General features: G+C 40.6%; 1 protein-coding gene across 6 annotated transcripts in view; it reads right to left on the reverse strand.

Annotated features, from left to right (window-relative positions):
- LOC133124804 (syntaxin-binding protein 5-like) overlaps positions 1-21,339 on the reverse strand; it is a 188,408-nt gene that overhangs the window by 73,881 nt on the left and 93,188 nt on the right. For all 6 annotated transcript variants that reach the window (XM_061236300.1, XM_061236297.1, XM_061236299.1 and 3 more), the window contains exons 4-5: positions 18,595-18,695; positions 8,128-8,262 (exon numbers count right to left, since the gene is read on the reverse strand). In XM_061236300.1, coding sequence (XP_061092284.1) covers positions 8,128-8,262; positions 18,595-18,695 — 236 coding nt within the window. The remainder of the gene's footprint in view (positions 1-8,127; positions 8,263-18,594; positions 18,696-21,339) is intronic.

Raw genomic sequence — 21,339 nt, forward strand, 5'->3', positions numbered from 1 at the left:
GTTTGGCTGGATCTTTGTGTATGGACTTTGCTTGTGTTGACCACTCTCCTGGGATTCGTCCCGAATAAAGCCCTGATGGGACTTTATCTACCCATTGTTTCTGAGTCGTGCATTTTGGGTCCAACCCCCACGCACCCGTCTCACCAGCAGGACAAAGACTCCAAACATACATCAAAATCCACAGAGAAGTGGTTAAGTAAAAACAACAACTATGTTCTGCAATGTCCATCTCAGTCTCCAGACTTAAATCCCATGACAAACCTGTGGTCTGAACTGAAGAGGGGAGTATCCCAAGCATATCAATGATTCTGAAGAGTTCTGCATGGAGGAATGGTCAAAAATCCCTCCAAATGTGTTCTCTAACCTTATCACAAATTATAGGAAAATACTCATGGATGTGATCTTTGCCATGGGTGTTTGCACAAAGTATTAAACCATGGATGGCTATAATTTGGAACCTGTTTTTTGGGGAAAACATTTTTTCGGTGAAAATTTTAAGATTTTGGTTTATTCCATTGAATCATTAATAAAGCAGACTACTTTATGCATGTTGGAAAATAAAGCTCATGTAAATAATTGTACTACATTTTACTTTACACCACTTTTTTGTGCATTTTGAGCATATTTATCAATAAGCCCACTGTTTGTACATGTTTACTCATACAGTATGTAAATCTACAATATTTGAAAGGAAAATATTTGATTGTAGACACTTGATTCACTTTTCTCAGATTACAATTTTTCATATTTATAATGTGATTTTTTTAGTCTTTTCTGTCTTGTTCTTGGTTTCTTGCATATCAGTTTTCATAAAGTGGTTAGACATAGCATGAAAAACATAACCATTTAATTTGTTCATAGATTAATGTGTTCGAGCATGAAATTCCTGTGAGCTCCTAATGTAATTTTTCATTGAAAATGAAAAGGGAAAAATGAATTGTGAATAATGCATCCATGAGTTTTGCACATTAAAGCATGCAGTTTTCTGGGAAACTAAAGCATATTCTTTATTTATTGATACATTTACAAATGAGAACACACAGACATCTTTGTTTATGTGATTCACCATATTACAGTAAGTTATTGGAATGTGAATTCAGAATCCCAAATGGCAAGTATCGGAAAAGCTGGAGAGACACTACCTGAGCAAAGAAGGAATTCCAGATGATGCTAATATTTCTTCACCACAATGTGCAGTTACGACAGCTGTAGATTTCATCTGCTTTAAATCAAGTGCTGAATGAAGAAATTATGTCTCAAATAAGGCCCTTCGTGACAAGGCCAGAGGTATGAGATTAATGTATGCTGCATTTTTGTGGGCCTGTTTTTCAGGTGAGATCGGGTAGCTACCTATAGACTTCTCATGTAAATGCTGCCAAATAGGTAGGATGTCGTTACGCTCAACATGCAAATGAAAACAACCACATTTGGCAGCACAGTAGTAACAAACATATAAACATTACATTTAACAGAAGGAAAAACCGCACTAAAGCAGGCTGGCTAACCTGCTCTCATCATTAATAAAAACAATTTTAAAAATTAACTATTCCTCCAGTTGACAAGCATACTTAGAGCAAAGAGAAAGTCACTCGCTGTTTCTTGCCAAGGTGCAAGTGAGAAACTCATAACAGAAGGTAAAAAATATTTTCAAAAAGCGTGAGAGCTCAAACATAGGTGTTTCTATTTGCTAGTCGAGCATAATGGTACGCTACAAAAACTATCGCAAGCACCATCACTGGCAGCTTTCCTTCAAGATGCTTTTATGCTATTATGCTTTATTTAGTTGGCATGAAGACGGCCCTTACTGGGAACAATAAACTAAACCAAGCATTTTGAGTGAGTCAAACCACATTGGAATTATGACTGGAAGAGAGTGCTGTGGTCAGATGAGACCAAAATTGAACATTGGCCATACACACCATCAACTTGTTTGACTGCAAAATGGAATGCATACAAGGAGAAGGGTCATTGATGTTTTGGAGATGTTTTGCTGCCAGTGGTCCTGGGGCACTTTTTAGGATCAATGACACAATGAATTAAACAAAGTACCAGGAAATCTTGGCAGAAACTCTGGTTGCCTCTGCTAGGTTGTAGGTAGGCTGTCCAGCAGGACAATGACTCCCAACATACATCAAAATATACACATAATTGGTTCAGTTAAAACAACAGTTGGCTTATTATTTCAGGGTTCAGGCTCAGTCCAGTTTGGGCTTCTAATTTGAGTAGAGCTTGTTGGGCTGGTCCTTACCCGGCACAGACCACTACGTCCTGCCCCTCCCCCCCTGAAAATCCAACATACCCGCTGGTTGACCCCTCTGCAGCCATGCTTGGAAAAGATGGAAACAGCAAAAGAAAGGCCACAGAGGTCACTCAACGAAATGTAATAAAGGCAAAGAGTAAAAAATGAAGACTTTTCCATCAGAGCCGAGGTTAACAGTGGCCAGGATAATGTATTTTATAATAACCCCTCCAGTCCTGGAGTAGAGACATACACGGAGCACTTCTCCTCACACAGCAGCTCTTACAGTCTCCAAGATATTTCCACTTGTGACAAAGGAGCCAAAACAAATGGCACACCATGATTGGTCTCTGCAGTCCCAGAGAGCATATTGTCCACTACACTGGTCTTCCTTTGTCTTGTCAAGGCCACAGCTGATATTTTGTTCTACTTTATTTGTTGTATTTAACAAAAAGACAGAAAATATGAGGAGGGGGGAGATTATTAATAAAAAGGGGGGGGTGGGGTTAAATCAATTACACAATGTACATATTATTGATGAATACAGGGCGGCCTGTAGCGTAGTGGTTAAGGTAAATGACTGGGACATGCAAGGTTGGTGGTTCTAATCCCGGTGTAGCCACAATAAAATCCGCACAGCCGTTGGGCCCTTGAGCAAGGCCCTTAACCCTGCATTGCTCCAGGGGAGGATTGTCTCCGTCTTCGTCTAGAATTAACTGTAAGTCGCTCTGGATAAGAGCGTCTGCCAAATGCCAATAATGTAATGTAATAAGGCCTGCAGAAAGGCTCTCCAATAAGGATGGCATAAGGATGGCATAATTGGTGCACGCACACATATCCACTTGCATTTTAATAAGGGATGAATGTGAGTGAGTTACTTAAACTGGACAGCCCTAGCTATGATTCATATCTATTTCATTTAAATTCTGAAGGTGGAACTTTACTGACTCGTTCCATCTGCCATGTGGTATATCTGTAGGGGATATGCCTCTACCCTATATATAGCATTGCGAGGATTGATCATTAAAACGCTTCCGTCATAATAATCCTTGCGTATGGAGCCAATTATGTGGGTGTAGCAGTAAAAAACTGCGAAAAGTAATCTGAAATATCTCACCAAAAATGTGGAATTTCAATGAATAATGAAAGTAATCAATACTAATGGTCAAATATAATTAATAACATGAAGGTTGGAGCTCTTCAAAAGACTAATTTGACTCGGCTCTCATGTTCATGTAACATCAAAACAGACACCGGGTTTAATAAAATAATTTATTTAACAAAAATGCAGAACATACTGTAAAGAAGTATATCGAAGGGAACGAGAAGTAAGGGAAGCTATGAGAGTGTGTGTGCGTGTGCGAGTGTGTGTGCCTGTGTGTGTGTGTGTGAGTGTGTGTGCCTGCCTGTGTGTGTGTGTGCACACATCCAGGTAAGCACATGTGTCCCTTGTCTGAACAAAGGAAAAAGGTTAAGGTACTGTGTTGGTAGGCCTATCAGCATTGCGGAAAAAAAATATTTTGCTACAAATATCACTTGCCAAAGAGAGAAGCCTAACTTTAAAGGTACAATAAGATTTTTGTGTTAAAACATTGTTACAAGATTATTGTAAATCCCTTCCGATCATTGAAAAAGGCTCACTGACATGTTGACTCACCCTCTGCCTGTGTTTATAGTCCTTAAATTCTGGTTTCAAAATATAAAGTTGACGGCCTGACAATCACACTGGTTGAAAATTGGTTCAACGTGGTTTGACCAGCTCAAGCTAGGTTTTGAAACAGCTGGTGGCTGGTAATTTCAAGCTGGTCATAGCTGGATTTTTCATACCTTTTCCTGCTTGGAAAAGTTATTTGTATCTTCCTGTGTTCAGCTAGCCATAGCACTGGGCGTCAGCTAGTTTCCACGTGGAGCGGAGTAAAACCAGCTGTAATCAATCACTGCAAGGTGAATCAGGTGCTAGTCTTGGAAGTTGCACAGGGTTGTGAGAACTCTGCTGATAGATCTGGTGGATGCAGCACAGGATATGAGTTTTAGAGACGCCCTAGTGCTTAACTTGTGAGCGCAAGAAGAGAAGAATGGCGAGGAAAGGAAAAGACAATTGGACAATGTGATGTCCTGAGACTTTATGCCGGTAGGTTGTTATTACTTCCGGCGCTTTTCGGCGTTAAAGTATTGTCTCTTTGCTCTTTGTTTTGCCTGTGCTGTGCAGTTAGTCTACCCAGTGGCAGTATGGGCATGCCACAGTCACTCTTAGACCCTGGCGCTTTTCACATCCTTTCTTTCACTTCCTGATGTGTATGTATGGTGCCCCCATAACCTGCTGATTCTCATAGTCCCATCGGTATTGAGATCATCACGACCGCCTAATTACTGGATGTTTATTTATGACACATTCGGAGTGTGTCAGAGACAGTCTGCTGTGGAATATCCACATGCATCTAAATGAGAATAGAGGATTGACATCGCTGTTTTCGTCTTTCTATTCTCCTGTTGAAAATGACGCTGTGTACTCACAGCCTGAGCTAATGACAAAGTAATAATCCCTCAGTGTTGATTAGAAAATAAGGGACAGATGGTGGAAACTGCAAGGCAGATCCACTCTATGAATGACTCTAAACTCAAATACACAGATGCCTCAGGGTGTGAAAGACAGAGCCAATGCTGAATGGATTATAACTCAGTTCTGTTCTCCTTTCTTTCTACAACAAATGCTTACAGGTTCACTTTTCATAGACAGCAAACTGAATGGACTCAAACTAGAGTCTATTAAATGAACATTTGGATAATTACCTGCAGAACACCAAGAGCTCTGGACACACAATGTGTCAAACCTCAAAGTGTATAGGCTAAAGCAGCAGAAGACTGAATAAGTATGAAAAAAAAAGTCTAACGAATACCTAATAAACTGCTCACTGAGTGTGTGACCCAATACTAGTCAACATCAGTGACAGGCTAAATAGCATGTTGTTATGAACCTTAATGGTATTATCCCCCTGTATAGACACAGCATACTGTTCACAAGTTATTCCATCTAAGCAACAATTCCTCCCTGCACAGCTATTGTTTGGCTTTATATTACTCTGCATGGGCATGAATTCTGAAACACCCATGCAGTTAGTGCTGGTAAAATGACAAGCAGAAATACATATACGTATGAATACATATTCATGCAATGAGCATGTTTTCCATCCCAGCTGATTGGTGAGAAAAACAAATTTCATGTCAATTACCTTGTTGTTGACTTCAGAAACAAAGTCCTCAAAGACCAGTACCAAATGCTCCAGACGTGAGCAGTGAAAGAACGTTTGAGCTTAGAAACTCTGAAGAAAGGCTTAATATTATAATCTTTGAGACTTTTCAATCTTCTGTTTCGGTGTTTGCGTTGGCTTTATGGATTGTGTTGTTGTGAAACTGTTTACAAGCTGTGCAAACCTCACTGCTGCTTATCTCTGGCTTTAGAAAAACCTGCTTAAACAAAATTATTTTGATTGCACAGGGTATTTAAATGATGAGTTCACTTCCAATCAATCACTTGCAGTAAGCTGCACTTCCCCCATCTGCATATTGGTTTATTTTTGCATGTCTTTTTGTTCCAAAAATTGGTCTGGGTTTACTTTTTTTAAAGCTGAATTCAATGTATGAAACTAATTTCAAATTTGAACTTGAAGCTAAAATTGAACTTGACCTTAATGGGCTTGGCTATTTGAGGCGGGCAATGCCTTAACAAGCCCTTGGGAAATTAAAAAAAAGGATCACACAAGAGTGGAAACAGAATGGATGAGATCCAATCAGGAGAATAGTGAAATGGTAAATGTGCTGAATGTTTGGAACAGAGCGGTTCTTTATCAGGCGAGTGACTCCAGATTAACAGTTTGGTAATTCCTATTTGTTAGGAGCTAATGGCTTTGTATGCAGATTCAGGTAGTTAATACCTCATGTGCATGGCTATATTAAGATTAATGCCATAGCTCTTGCTTTTATGACCCATTGGAGCCATGTTGAAATGAAAAGCTAATTCACTTCCTGTGTTGAGGGCCTCACAACAGAAACCCCAGAGAATGTGAGCAGAGTGTTTATACAAAAAGCTAATTAGTCTGTGTGTGTATTTAAACAGGGAAATTGTTGTTAAGACGCTCATATACGTACTGTATGTGTGTTTTTGTATTATTTTGTGTGAATGTGTGTATCTGTGTCTGCTTGCATATGTGTTTGTTTACTAGTGTGTGTGAGTGTGTGTATGTGTGAGTCTATGCATTTAATGTCCAGCAGTGTCCTCTCATTTGGACCATCTCCCGTCCAACATAAATAACTTAAAACATTGATGGTGGTTTTGTCATTCATGCCTGCCCTGCTGAGAGCACTGTGGCTAAACCGTGTGTTCACTCGACAATTCACTCATGCTTTACCTGTGTACTACAACAGAGCTGCCACCAATCAGAGCGGAGGCTCCACCTCTCACTGACCTCTGCTGGTGTAGGCGGCTGGTTGGGGAGTACAGAGGTATGCTTAGCAACCACCTGAACAGAATGCAACCTTTCCACACGGTGACCAAGATGATTCTGCCCTAACACTGCAGACACTGTGGGCTACTCATTGTAGGAGACAAAACAAACAAACTGTCTTTCTTGTGAAGCATCATTTTTTATAAAAGGTTCCTATATTTTTTAATACTGGCCTGGATTACCTGGAATATCTGTTTGAGTTACAATAGTGGAATGGGTTGTCTCTTGGAAGCCATAGCGCTTTACTGAGCTTGTCTGGAATATTGGAATATGAAATACTTGCAAATCCCACCTTCTGGTCCTCTTGGTTGGCTCAATTGCACCAGGCGGAAAAGTATTTGAATCCAATACATATTTGACCCAGGTCTGGTACCGATAGCTTCTAATTAAGATTTATGCACAGAAAGTCTTTTCCAGCAAGATCAGTATTTAAGCATGACTAAGGATGAACTAAGCGTGCAGTTAGCACTTCGCTGTTCAGCGAAAAAAAACTCACCAGGGACAGACGTGTGTCTACACTCTAGATACCAGCCACAAGATGCTCAACGCTACCTGCGTGAGGGACCGAGATGGGCAAATAGCTCTACAGCAGGGGTCACCACATCTGGCCCTCAAATCCAAATCCAGGCCACCTTATTACCTGAAGAGTAATTACCTGAAGAATTACTACACTGCCATCACACCTGACTCCCAGGTCCTGGCAGATAATCCCTGCTCTACAGTATGTTTACAGAGATGGTTGATGTACTATCCCAAGGCTATTTTTGCCCTGTGTCATGCCCAAATACAAAGTGAAGTGATTCCGCCTACAGCCTCCAACTTTTTCCTGCTACATTATGCATTATTTACCACAAAGGTCATCATCATCAGTCACTAGCCCTCGCGCTGTACACATTACCACACTCATTTTAATAGCAATGGATAAAATCATCATCATTAGCATCAACAGTGCTTTATTTGAAGGTTACCATGTCTCAGGTCTATCATGGTTCTGCATTAGAGAGGTGAAGATTGAAGTTTTAGCATTAGGGAGACAGAATGGCTCTCACTCGTATTGTTGTGTGTTAAAGTAACAGGGGGATTCAATTGTATAGTTTAGCATTTGAGAGACAGAATGTCTCACACTCCTATCGTTGTATGTTAAAGTAACAGGGGGACTCAGTTGTACAGTTTAACATTAGAGAGACATAATGTCTCACTAATATTGTTGTATGTAAAAGTAACAGGGGAACTCAGTTGAACAGTTTAGCATTAGAGAGACAGAATGTCTCACACTCCTATCGTTGTATGTTAAAGTAACAGGGGGACTCAGTTGTACAGTTTAACATTAGAGAGACATAATGTCTCACTCGTATTGTTGTATGTTAAAGTAACGGGGGGACTCACAGTTCTATGGCCTTATTCCACATGATGACGTATCCAGACAGGACGAAGGACTCCACGTTGACGATATGCGTGTTCCCGCGCTCCGTGCCCACGTACAGCCATTTACTCTGGAACGGCAGGTGGCAGAACGTAATGCTGGAGGAAAGAGAGAGAGAGAGAGAGAGAGAGAGAGAGAGAGATCAGGATGAATACACATGTACAGTATTGAACACATACATGTCAGACTGCTATCATTACCTGAGAGAAGACATATCCCAATATATAAGCAATTCTTATATATGTGTAAGTTTACAACAATACATTCAGCTTTATCCATGTCTTAATTTGAACAGAATATGGATTAATATGATAACAATGTCCATACTGTCTTGAGCCCTTCACTCTGGCTTTTCATGTTTCATCATAAAATCTGACAGGAGGGGGGTGGCTGTTAAATGACAGCAGCTCTAATGAAAACTGGACTCTTCATTCCCTCACAGTTACAGAATTACAAATTGCATATGAATATTTGCATTTACTACATGATTTGCACACGTGCACTAAGAGCATGCATTTGAAAGCAGTCTCACGCACACAGTAATTCCATATATTGCACAGACCTTAGAGGAGCCTACAAGGTCATTGTGGAAATTAATTCTACAGATTTTCCAGGAACACAAATAACAATACAATATGCAGAGCAGCCATTAAGATCATAATTGAAATGCAGCACTGTATTCAGCTGTAATTGCTTTAACATACACAGTGTAGTTAGGGGCAGCATACCACTTCATGCACATGGAGCCATATAGAGTCTAATGTAGACAGCATACTAAATACAATTTTTCCCATAGCGCATAAAGCAATACCAGATAGCAACATTACCTTCTTTCATTTGGTTCACCTGACCCAACCAATCATCAGTAAGAGCAGCACTGCTCAACCACACAGATACATTCAGGCAAAGTACTTTGTTCAGAAAAGTTCATTGTAATGGGATAATAACAATTAGTTATTTAGTTGACGCTTTTATTCTAAGCAACTTGTTTATTAGACTAAGCAGGGGGCAATCCCCCCTCAAGCAATGCAGGGTTAAGGGCCTTGCTTATTAAGCTTCCAGGTTCCAGTCATGTACCTTAGCCAATAGACTACAGGTTGCCCAAAACATGTGAATACATGACCTTCTGAGGGTCTAGACACAATAAAGTAATTCCACTGACCAAATAAGACCTACAGTATTATGGAGCTGATTGTCAATTAGCATTGGTATGGTCAAGAGACCACACCAGTGGATTAAGAACAACTGCTTTAGCAGGAGAAACCCTTGAGAGTACCTTAAAGTCTCTCCACTGCCAAAGCAGCTTCACCCTATAACAGGGGCAGCCTGTAACCTAGTGGCTCAGGTACATGACAAGGACCCAGAAAGCCCTGGTGTAGCCACGATAAGATCTGCAAAGCCATTGGGCCTTCGAGCAAGGCCCCGCCCTCTAACCAACTGAGTCACTTTGGATAAAAGCATCAGCTAAATGAAAAATATTTTTCTCATCAGCAACTCAAAGTTCTCGAGGGTTGAGAACTGCTGGTCTTCTTCCCTCCCTTTCCCTGGGAGTCAGGAGCGAAAACAGCCTGGCCAAACAATAGCACTAATCACCCAGGAGGAAAAAAAACAGGACTGAATTTGGATTCGAGGGCCGGAGTTGTTCATCCCTGTCCAACAAGCACATTGTGTTTCCATTTGCGCCACAAGCCCACCATTAGCCATTCTGTTCCATCTGTTTACATAATACAGCACGGACAGCGATTAAGCAGGAGAAGCCAGCTGCTTATTTCTTAAAACAGTCGACCAAATTTTTACATATACTACATATGTAGTATTTTAACATATGTAAACTCCCTCCACATGTACAAGATATTTGATTTTTTTTTTTCAACAGTTGAGTATATTTTCTATGTAAACATAGCCTCTTTTTCCTTCAAAAATCAAAGTATTGCTTTTGTTTGAGGCCCTAAGGGGAAGGTGGCCATTAAAGGACTAGCAGGCTGTAAATATGACCTAAAGAGCTAGCAACGGTTCTCTAATGAGCTACAATACAATGATTAATGATCAGAAAGACACAGCGTGTCGCTGATTACTGTACGCGAAATCATTCAAAGTGAGCGCTCTCACTTTCGCTCTCTCCATCTCTCTTTCCACCTATCTACAGCATCTCTTATTTTCTCACTCTCTTCCTTTGTTTTCTTCTCATTCTTCCTCCCCATCCCGGGTTCCTTTTATCTTGTCGTTACTATTTGTTTTCATTTATCCAGGAAGTTCCACCCAGTCACTGTCACTGTTTACCAGAGAATTGTAAGGGAGCGTCACATAATTAACTGTACAGTATATGACCAATGGTCTCCAGCAGATATAAGAACTAATATGTATTCAATGTCTTCAGAATTTCTCAGTATCAGTAAAACTATTTTTCCCCACATTACAGGAACAAAGATGCACTTTTCAGAAAATCTTATATTCAGGTTCGAGCAAAGGTCTCTTTAGCATAATGATGGAGAGAAAACACTCAAAGGCAGGCCTCTGTCCTGTTTCTTGTGCTTTTGTCTGGGGTTAACACAAGCAGTCAAATCTTGTTGCATTACATTACATTTTGACATTTAACAGACTTTCATCCAGAGTGACTTACAGAGATCTATTTTTATTTATTTATTGTACACACAATCCATACATAAAGCTTGACATTTACTAAAGCAATCGAGGTTAAGTGCCTAGCTTAAGAGAACAACGGCAATGCCCAACCTGAAAATCGATCCCTCAACCTCTCAGTTATAAGCTCAATTACACTACACTGCAGCAACACATTAGCAACTGTTTAGCAGCCGGTAAACTCAGGTAATGCATTAAAAGCGGTACTTATGATAATAGATTCCCTTTTACAAAAACACAGAATATAAAGGTGTTGAACTGTGAAATATCAAATGGACTGTTTCCCATAAGCCTTGTTTGTCAGAGTGCCTCGGGAGAAACAGCCGAAAATGTTATTTTAGCTTTAGGTAAGTACAGTCAAAAAGGAGGGGCTCATTACCTCCAGAACAAGCGGGAGTTAATGAGACATGAATTCAGATATATTTGTACCAAAGAAATATTCACTGAGCTGTCACTAAGTCTGAGAGAGCTATGAGCCTCTCGTTTTTCTTTCGGTCTCTCTCTCTCTCCCTCTCTCCATCTGTCCTCCTTACCTCGATTCCCTTATGCTCGATTGGGCAAGGCTGTGTGTGTGTGTACGTGTGTGAGAGATCATGTGATGAAAGTGTTAGGTTAAGAGGATGAAGGAGTTTGGCCTCCTTTTTTTAGGTATTTTGTATTTATTTGTTTTTGTCAAAGAACATCAAAAGCCTTACCTCGCTTTCTCTGCCTCTATCTCCCTAACATATTGACTCTGTAGCCAGGGGTAGACGAAAGGGCTCCAAAAAAAATCTCTGCCTGAACATCAATAAAGGCAGTCAAAATGCCTTACTATGGCAACGGCTTGAAGCAATCAGTGTGCATATTTATTGTGTGTATGTGTGTGTGTGTGTGTTTTGGTAAGCGCGTATGTGAGCGTTTCTCTCCTCATAAATGTATTTCAAATGGATTTCTTCTCCGTGAGAGGCGTGTGTCAGGGTCCAACAGTAAACACTTAAAAGGACCGCCATGACAAAAGCTCTGTCTGCTACGCTGATGCAGGGAGCGGAAACCGACGCTAATCCACTTCTTTAAACCGTAAAAATCGCCGCACGGTTTGCAAATTCTGACCGTACGGCATAGCGCCGGCTTAGACAACGTCGTGCCCGCCGCCTGTGTAATGTGCAGCGAGCGTAGGCAGGTGGTCGCCCTGCCATTTACGCAATAATTTATTCACAATCAGCATACATTATTATCGTAAGCAGTTCTGAAAGCAGGATAGCGGGGAATGCTTTCTAATTCCCTCCCGTCTGTGTCAATTACCTTTCTCTGGGGAAAAAGAATGATAATATTCACCATGCTATTCTAACCTCCACCTTGACTGTTCCAATTAACATGAGCTTTATTAATTATGGAGGGAGTCTTGGGGTGGGTGCACTGTAATAAGCATTTAGCACTCTGTGGGATCGCATTAAACCTGGCGGGGTTCAGGTTCTCTTAATGGACTTATGGGAAAAGGTCTTTGGTGGGTAATGGGAGGCATTAATGTGTCTGTACCCCCCAAAGGAAAAAAACAGTGAGAACCTCAGGCAAAGTTCCTGCAGTTAATTTCTAAATCATGTGGATATTCAGAAGTTCTCGACCGTGAAGGGAAATGCAGTGGATGGACCTAAGACAGCAATGTAGAGAGATGAAGAGAGGGAGAAAGGAATAGTCTATCACACATGCATGCTCAGATTCCATGGCTCATTTGTACACATTTTCCACAATAATATTTATTTTTTGACAATCTTGATAATTTATGATGTTTCCTATCCTGCTCTTCCCATGGTCTGCCCTCTCGACTTTAAAAAACATTTCATTACTCGGCACCTTGGTTATGGAATGAATTACAGAAAACTCTTAGATAAACTGGTTTCTGTAAATGACTTAAAAATCTGTCAAGTGGTCACTTTGTGGATGATCGTAAAAGTTTTTGAGACTTTTTTTTTGCATATCTTTTCATTTGTTATTGATATATGTATTAATTTATTCTATGTGAGTGTGTGTTCATGCTTGTGCATGTGTGTGTGTACATGTATGTGCGTGTACAGGTGTAGTACTGAACAGAGGCAGAAGCCCTACTAATGCAGTCGCCATTCACAATACAGCTTCTGCCTACACAATGCACAGAATGTGCCTCTTTGTCCTTCTTCCCAAATAAGTAGGAGGGGAGTCAAAAGACTACAAACACAGAAGCCCAAAATCACTTCCTGGAGGATGTGTGGGAGGATGAAAACTTCATAATGTGACATTAGGAGCTTCTGCTGCACATGGGGAGACATGCATCAATCATCCTCTGCACAATGGCTTAGCCTCTCCTTCGCCTTCGAGATACATAAGAAAAACTACAAAGCTAGGTCGATTAGCCGCTGCATATATCGGTTTAAATAAAGGCAAGGTAATCATGAACCATTATGTGAGTGGTTTCTATGTAGCATTCACTCGTGTCCCAGCATTAGGACACCTGTCACTCATCCCTTAAATAGGTCATTGACCTTGGTTTCTAATGAGAGAGATGGGATGGACAATAGCTGGGATAATGGTGTTATCGGCAGCATACAACCAGGTGAGGTCATATTGAGAGAGGCCAGCTTCCCTCCTGGTGTATCATCAGTCTGTTAGCTCCGTCTCCCAACCAGATAAAATAAAAATAGATATTATTGAAAGAGACTATAACAGGCGGAAGAGAGAGAAGGAGAGAGAGAAGGAAAGAGAGAGCCCAGGACTGGGAAGCAGTGGCCGTTGTTACTGAGCAGACTAGCAACTAGCTAAATTTAAGGGCAGGGAGAGTGAAAAGAATGAAACAATCACAGCGAGAAAAGGACTGTGATAAATCAGAGGGAGGGGGGATAAGTGAGAGGGAAAGTGTGAGAGAAAAGAAGAGGGGGAGAAGGGAAGTGAGACAGAGGAAAATACATAGTAACGGTGTTTAGAGACAATGACAGAAAAGGCTGAGAGACAGAGAGAGAGGGAGAGAGAGATTATTACTGTCCTTATTAGTGTTTGTCATTCGACATATAGACTGTCTGTAGTTAATAGTCAGTTATTTATTTGTAAAAAAAAAAAAAAAAAAAATGTCATTTTGATATTTTATTCTAATGCACTGTATTAATGTTGTATGTGTCATTGTTAATTGTTTCATTGTGAATTGGTTTCACAATATTGTTTATATACAGTCATTCCAATAAAGCATTTTTAATTGATTTGAGAGAGGGGCAGAGAGAAAGAAAAAAAGAGAGAGAGAGGGAGAGAGAGATAGAGCAGCTGGGTTGGCAGAAAGAGAAACGATGGATACGGTAACCTGGTAACAACCCTGCAGAGACGGACCATAATCAATCAAAAGGTCAGCAAAATTGTTCAACGCTAAACCCCAGCCTGTCTCCTGCTATCTACAGTAGGTAAGCCCAGAGCCCTAGGGCACTTAAACACAAGAGAGCAACACGCTGTGCTGGTAACTGCCAGATTGGACAATGCGTTATCTTCCAGCTTACAGCATGGCCTGGTATTTAATACAGACAGTACCATTCATATTGCAGCCCAGGGTTAATACAAATATGGATATCACCTAATTGGCAGAAAACAATGACACGCTTTATGAATCACAAGCTGTATAACCAATAACACCAGTGGGCGGATGCTTCCTGGCTACTTCCTGGCAATTCCACAGAGAGCGAGTATCGACCAATCACCAGCTATTCTGTTTTCTGCAAGTAAGTTGACATCGCGACGTGTCTGACCACCATTTTGTCATCCCTACGGTAGCTGGCCACCCTGCGGGGTGGTGCTTAATTGGCCCAGGGACAGATGGTCTCAGGAAATGGGACTGTCCTCATCTGACTGGAGACTCTTGCACAGTTTGTCTGAGGCAGCTGTAGGCAGGCTAATCTTCTGTTGTGGTGACTGCGCAGTTGAGGATTGCAAAGCGGTGGCTAGCAGATTGAGAGAGGGCGTATGCGCGTCTGAGCGCTCCTGGATTTGTGGAGGATGTCACAGCAATACGACAGGCTTGCAAACACACACTGCCCTTTAAAATTAATGAGAAAGGGAAAATTAGGTGATAATTAAATGGAAGAAAACAAGCAGAGAAAGAACATGACAACCTCCTATTGCCACAGAGAGATCAAAGCCAGAATGCCTACCTCAACAGTGCAGACCAGACAGCCATATGCCCCAAATAAGATATTACTGCTCAAAATGAAAAAGGGTTTGACACAAAGGTAATGGAATTAGCCAAAGTGTTAAAAGTATGGGCCCACAGCCATGATCTGAATAATTAATAGCGCAATAATTCGATTAGACTGGCATGACATATCAGAATATAAATTCATTTATATATATTTATTTATTCATAAATTCATAATTTATTAATAAAGCAAGTAAAAAAATGCATCCCTGAAATTATTTTATATGAAAGCCATTTTAAGCGACACGTACTTCAGCATTTATCACAAAAGGTATTCATAGTTAAATAATATTATATGACACTTTTCTGATTTATTTACATGTAGTTATCAAAGTACATGATGAAGCTGCAATGTGGCATTTTGCCTTCTAAAATGGAAAGGAAGATTAACTCCCTCAAACAGATGTTGGAAGGGAAGGGGGTTCAGCTGTGTTTACAACTGGAGGGTCTCTTCCCAATAGCAGTCAGGACAAACCGTTAGGACTTCTGGGCCGATCACCGATAGCTTAACTCCCTGCTTCTTCCATTCCATGGATGTATCTGGCATTAGGACCCAGGATAAGGATTCCCTTATGAAGTGGGCCTACCTAGCCCAATACTGTATTCACAAATTGTGACCTAGGAATTATGAGGTTCTATCTGCGAATGGTTTTAAGAAATTGAGCTTCAGAGATACAAAAACCTTTTTCATAAATTTTTTGTGTACTTCACAGATAGAACCTTTTGATTCTAATGTCTCGAAATAATCATATTGCAACAAATAATTATGTCCAAATATTAGCAGAACTGTTTAGACTGTTTTTGTTATGAACACCAAAGTAATTGCGCAAGTTTGCTTGTTTCTGCTGTCTTTATCACATTTTCAGAGTGGCCACAGTGCTTATAAGGCAAAGGCACTGGAAGTAGCACCCCCTGCTGGTTCGGAGCTTACTGTAATGAGAGATGCTAACATGGTTCATGCCTTATTGGTGATTCTTATTTTAGTATTTTATTTCAATCAGATATATTTTTTCTATGCGTTGTCGGCTAAAAACTGGCTGCAGAACTTACAGGACTCAGACAAGATTAAAACTTATGATATAAGCTAAGAAGAGGGTTATAGTTCTTGTATGTGCGTGTCTGTGTGGGGGGAAACTTGTCTGTGTGGGTCTTGTTATGTCTGGTCAGACTGGAGCTTGAGTGTTTGTTGTAATACATCCTCATTTTCCAGATGGTTGTGATGGTTACATTTAACCTGATCAACAAGCACAAGTAAAAGCAAGCACGGCATGATTCATATATTCAGCTGAAAACAGAAGCCATGTGCGTCTTTACTGATAATGGAGTTAGCAAGCTAGCATCAAAGATCCCAGCATCCCTGCCCCTGCTAACCCTCACCTAAATAGCCAGTAGGTGATTTGGAGTGTAGAGTAGCATTCACACATATAGCTACTTCACCAAAAAGAGTAACATGAAGATTCAATGTGATCTATCATTGATTTGGCAAATGGTCTGTCCTTCAAACTATACATATTTTCTACTAAGTAATAGCGTACTTGGAATATGAACTTGGAACTTTTTTACATTTAAATACAAAAAGGAGGACACTTCTTTGTCAACTTGGAGGACCATGTTTCATAGAGTTTGGATGTTACTTTACCTACAGAATTGTACAGGTATTGTTTGGCTACTCCTGCCTTCCTTATAATTCATTTTTAAAAGTCTCTTCTGGTGACCAATATGGCAGTCTGGTTTTTAAGACTCCTGCAAGAGGGCTTTTTCAGCTTTTCCTGCTGTTCTTCTTCTGGAGAACTGACAAGAGAGCCACAGGCCCTTTTATTGTCAGTGCAATGCCTCTGAGCCCTGTGATTTCACTCAACACACCAAACTAATCCTGAACAACCCACACAATACACTGTCAGAAATAAAGGTACGGAAAGTGGATAAAAAGGTACAAATGCTTGTCGCCAGTGTGGCACCCTGTAGGTGCATACAATTGTTCCCCTAGCCAGGAATATATGAGCAACTTGTACCTTTTCTGCTTGGACTTTTTACTCATTTGTACCCAAATTGAACATCACTGTACTTTCAGGGTACATTTGGGATCCTTGGAGGACAAAAATATACCTCCACTGTCACTTTATTTCTGAGAGTGTTCAACATTAGAAATTCAATCAAAATAAATAATAGCAGTCTAAAGGAAGGACTTCCATTGGCCCAGAGGAAAAAGTGTATTGGTACACATGCAATGACCTTTGGCATGCAGAGAGAAAAGAAGAGGAGAGGCTATAAAAAGAGAATAGAAAAGGAAGTGAAGAAATCGAAATCTCCTCGCTCAGTTCAAAGCCACATCAGTTACAAATGTGGGGAGGTGGGGAGAGGTGGATCATTTATACATCACGCTTTCCGGAAAAAAAATTAAAGTGCTTAAAGGCAAGAATGGGAGTTCCTAACTTCTACTTCTAGAAGGAACATTTGAAGGTTTGGAATGTCCTCAATGATGGCGGACTGATCGATCGTCAGGAACGAGGAAGAAAAAAGCAGAGAAAGCGATTGGAATGAGGTGTTAGCGGTGGTGTTTAGAAAAACAGCTACAAAATATTCCCTTTACGTGTTCATATTTTAAATGTTCCGTCTCTGTATGATAAGTAATAAAGTGAATTTCTGAAAAGTAAGCTTTTGTTGAATTTAAGTGAGAAATTATTGCAGGATATAGAAGAAATGTAGCTTTCAAAGGAGAGAAGAGTTGTCCTGAAGAACATTACTGCATAGCACATCGACCATGTGGTAATAGTCTATTCATATCTAGAATATAAGTCTCGCTGTGATGATCACCAAAGTGTTCCTGACAAAAACACACATTTTTCTGATGTAAGAGTTTTCAATGCAGAGACCTTGGCTTTCAATCTCAGTAGAAGGGAATCCAGCCTAAGCAAAAAAGATTCATAGCGCAAGGTTATAGATTGTTTTTCTTCTTTTCCACTCTTTTACCTGAACCTTCAAAAAAAAAAAAAAAAAAAAAAAAAGCTAAATCAAGTGTCAAAGAGGGTATTCATTCTGCTCACAAGCATAGAATGTCTGAATAAGGAGATATGCCCTTTGGCTTAAAGTTCGTATTTCTTTAGAACAGACATCACCTTTAGCATGAAAAAACATCCAGAAGCGGAGGACTGTGAACACTTGCGGGTACTGATTCAGCCTGTACAGAGCAGCTGGCTTACACAACCTCGCAGGCCTGAGGCCTGTTCTGTGTGTGAGCGTGTGTGTGTGTGTGTGTGTGTGTGTGTGTGTGCATGTGCATGTGTATGTGTACGTGTATGAATATGTATGCGCGTGCGTGTATGGGTGCGTGTGTGTGCTTGTGTGCATGTGTTCATGCATCATGTTCAGGCGGCTTGTGTGTGAGTGTCCAGTATGTGAGTGTATTTGCATGCCAATGCATGTGTGAATTAGAATGTCAGTGATGAGCATGTTTGTGTGTGACAGACTGACAGCATACTATATATATAAATGTGGTATGTGTGTGCGCATGTATTCATGTTTCTTCTGCATGTGTATTTGATTGAAAGCATGATTTAAAGCATGTACACGTGTGTGTGTGTGTGTGTGTGCGCATATGAGTACTCACCGTTCTCGGTTGAATTTGAGAGAGTGCAGGACTGCTGGTCGTTTTTGCCTCAGGTTCCAGAGGTGAAGTGTGTCATCTGCACAGGCTGTGACTAGCGCCCCCTGCCAGACAACATAGGGAAGAAGAGAGACACCCACGTAAATACTTTGGGTAAAAGCATGTCCTTCCATACCGGCAACAGTGTCTATTTTATAAGAAACTAGAGCAAATTCATGATGTGGACAAGAACTGGAATCTTGAGGAAAAGTAGATACAAAAACAATATGGTTGAAGGGAAAAGGTGCTGTTTGCATTAAAAACAAGCAGAACTGGACGTTAGAGCAGCACTAGCTTCTGCGATATGACGAAAGGGGAAGAATGCGTGCCGCTGCATGAAGGGACACGCCCACTCGTACACAACAACGGAAAATCTCACTTCAAATTGTTTTCCAGGAAGCAGATAGAAAAAATATTTGGTGAAAAAACATAAGTAGTACAATTTTATTATTTTTTATGGAATACAGCCATATGCAAACATTTGGGCACCCCTGGCCAAAAAGCCTTTTACAATGAATATATTGGTGAACAGAAGCGAACCAGACCCCTAAAACGTACAAAGTTAAACATGACACATTTCTTCAAAGATAACTTTTTATTTTTATTTTTTTTCCAGTTTCAACATATATATCTATTTTTTTAAAAGGAAAAAGGCCCTGTGCAAAAGTTTGGGAACCAGTTAGTACTTTGTAACTCACGGCAACTATAACAGCTTGCAAATGCTTTCTGTAGCCAGCTAAGAGTCTTTCAATTCTCACTTTTGGAATTTTCCCCCATTCCTCCAGGCAGAAAACCTAACTCAGAAATATTCTTCAGCCTCCTTGCATGTATGGCATGTTTGCGATCTCTCCACAGATTTCCAATAATATTCAAGTCTGGGACTGTGGTGGCCATTCAAAAACCTTCTTCCGCTTACGTTCAAAAGTTTCTAATCAGTTGTAATTAGTTTCAATTAGTTTATTCAACTCAAAATACATTTTGTGGTCACATTTGTAGAATGTTCTGGACTGCCAGAGAGCATATCCCACTTCCATCAGTTTAGCGTGAATTAATTGACATTCTTGTGTAACAACGGCATTATGGTTCTCAGACGATAGACTACACCACAGTGCTTGCAGGCCATACCAAGTATGAGTGGGTACACAACACCCAAGTAAGCAATGTTATATTGTTATATTTCCATTTTTTACCACCTATAATAAGTATGGTGACCATATTCGCAGAGGCTGAATACGGGACATAATATCAAAACTAACATTTCCAACTGCAATCTATTTAATGCGGCCACTATGATTTGCGGGCGGCACAGCTGGTGCAGTGAGTAGCACTGCCGCCTCACAGCAAGGAGGTCCTGTGTGGAGTTTGCATGTTCTCCAAGTGTTTGCGTGGGTTTCCTCCGGGTACTCCGGTTTACTCCCACAGTCCAAAGACATGCAGGTTGGGCTGATTGGAGTCAAAATTGCCCATAGGCATGAGTGTGTGAGTGAATGGTGTGTGTGGTGCCCTGCGATGGACTGGCGACCTGTCCAGGGTGTATTCCTGCCTTTCGCCCAATGTATGCTGGGATAGGCTCCAGCCCCCCTGCGACCCTGTTCAGGATAAGCGGGTTAAGATAATGGATGGATGGATGGATGGACTATGATTTGCACAATATTAACACCAGATTAATAGAACTCTTCTTTATTAATCCAAATACAGGCATTAAAGAGAATGCTCCTCAATTAACTGTTTAAGAAATTCACACTGCAACTCAGACGTTTCGCTGGGCAAAGAGTAGAATGCAATGATTTGTGTGTTTATACCACTACTGGGAATGAAATAGTGCACAAGCACAGGGAATAGCTTTGTGTCCATGTGATTTGATGCACTGTGCTCAGTGTTAGAAATTAGCACTTCTCCTAATAGTCATGCAGCTCTTGCTCTGATAATGGAGTTAATGCTTTGCAAATGATCACCTCGGATCTTGCTTGGGCAGATGAAAACCTAGGTTCAAAAAGTTTCTTGATCAGTTTAGAAGTACATTCGGTGGACCTGAAACTATATCCATGCAGCACTGAATGGTAAGCAAACAATCCTTCACATACATTTTATCTGTCTCTGTTGTGTCGCACAAGAAACTCTGACTCCCTAGGACTAGACTTAACTCAACATATGTGCTTTTTCGTCCGAAGATGTTGATTGATATTCGTACGTCCTCTGTGAGCAATTGAAAAATTAGCTACGCACGTTTGGCAAACCCTGATGAGGGTTTGAGAAATATTTAGTGCACTCAGTTAAACATTGTGGTCATTGTTGCTTAGAGTGATGGCATAGGGAGGTGGACAAAATTCTGATTGATACGTTTGGTAGTTGTAATAGGTTGTATACATTGGCTATTCTAAAACGCGGAATACACTCTATTGTGCTTTAAACAACCATAACACAGCTAGGACACATTCAGAATAACCATGCAAATCACCAGGCATGGGACATTTTGGTAATTTGAGAATAAGTCGGGAAACCTGAAAGTAGGCTGAAAAACAGGACTGTCCCAGGAAAAAAAATTGGATGTATGGTCACACTACCCATAAGCACCAATAACTCATATTGGAACTAGTTGTCAGGAACTGGGACAGAGGAACCAAATGCAGTCTCAGGGATAAGAAGAAGAAGGCATTATAAACAATGGGCTGACCAAAAACGTAACCCAAAAACAGGCAATGGTCAAAG

This window comes from Conger conger, chromosome 3 (assembly GCF_963514075.1).
Source record: "Conger conger chromosome 3, fConCon1.1, whole genome shotgun sequence".
Lineage (NCBI taxonomy): Eukaryota > Metazoa > Chordata > Actinopteri > Anguilliformes > Congridae > Conger > Conger conger.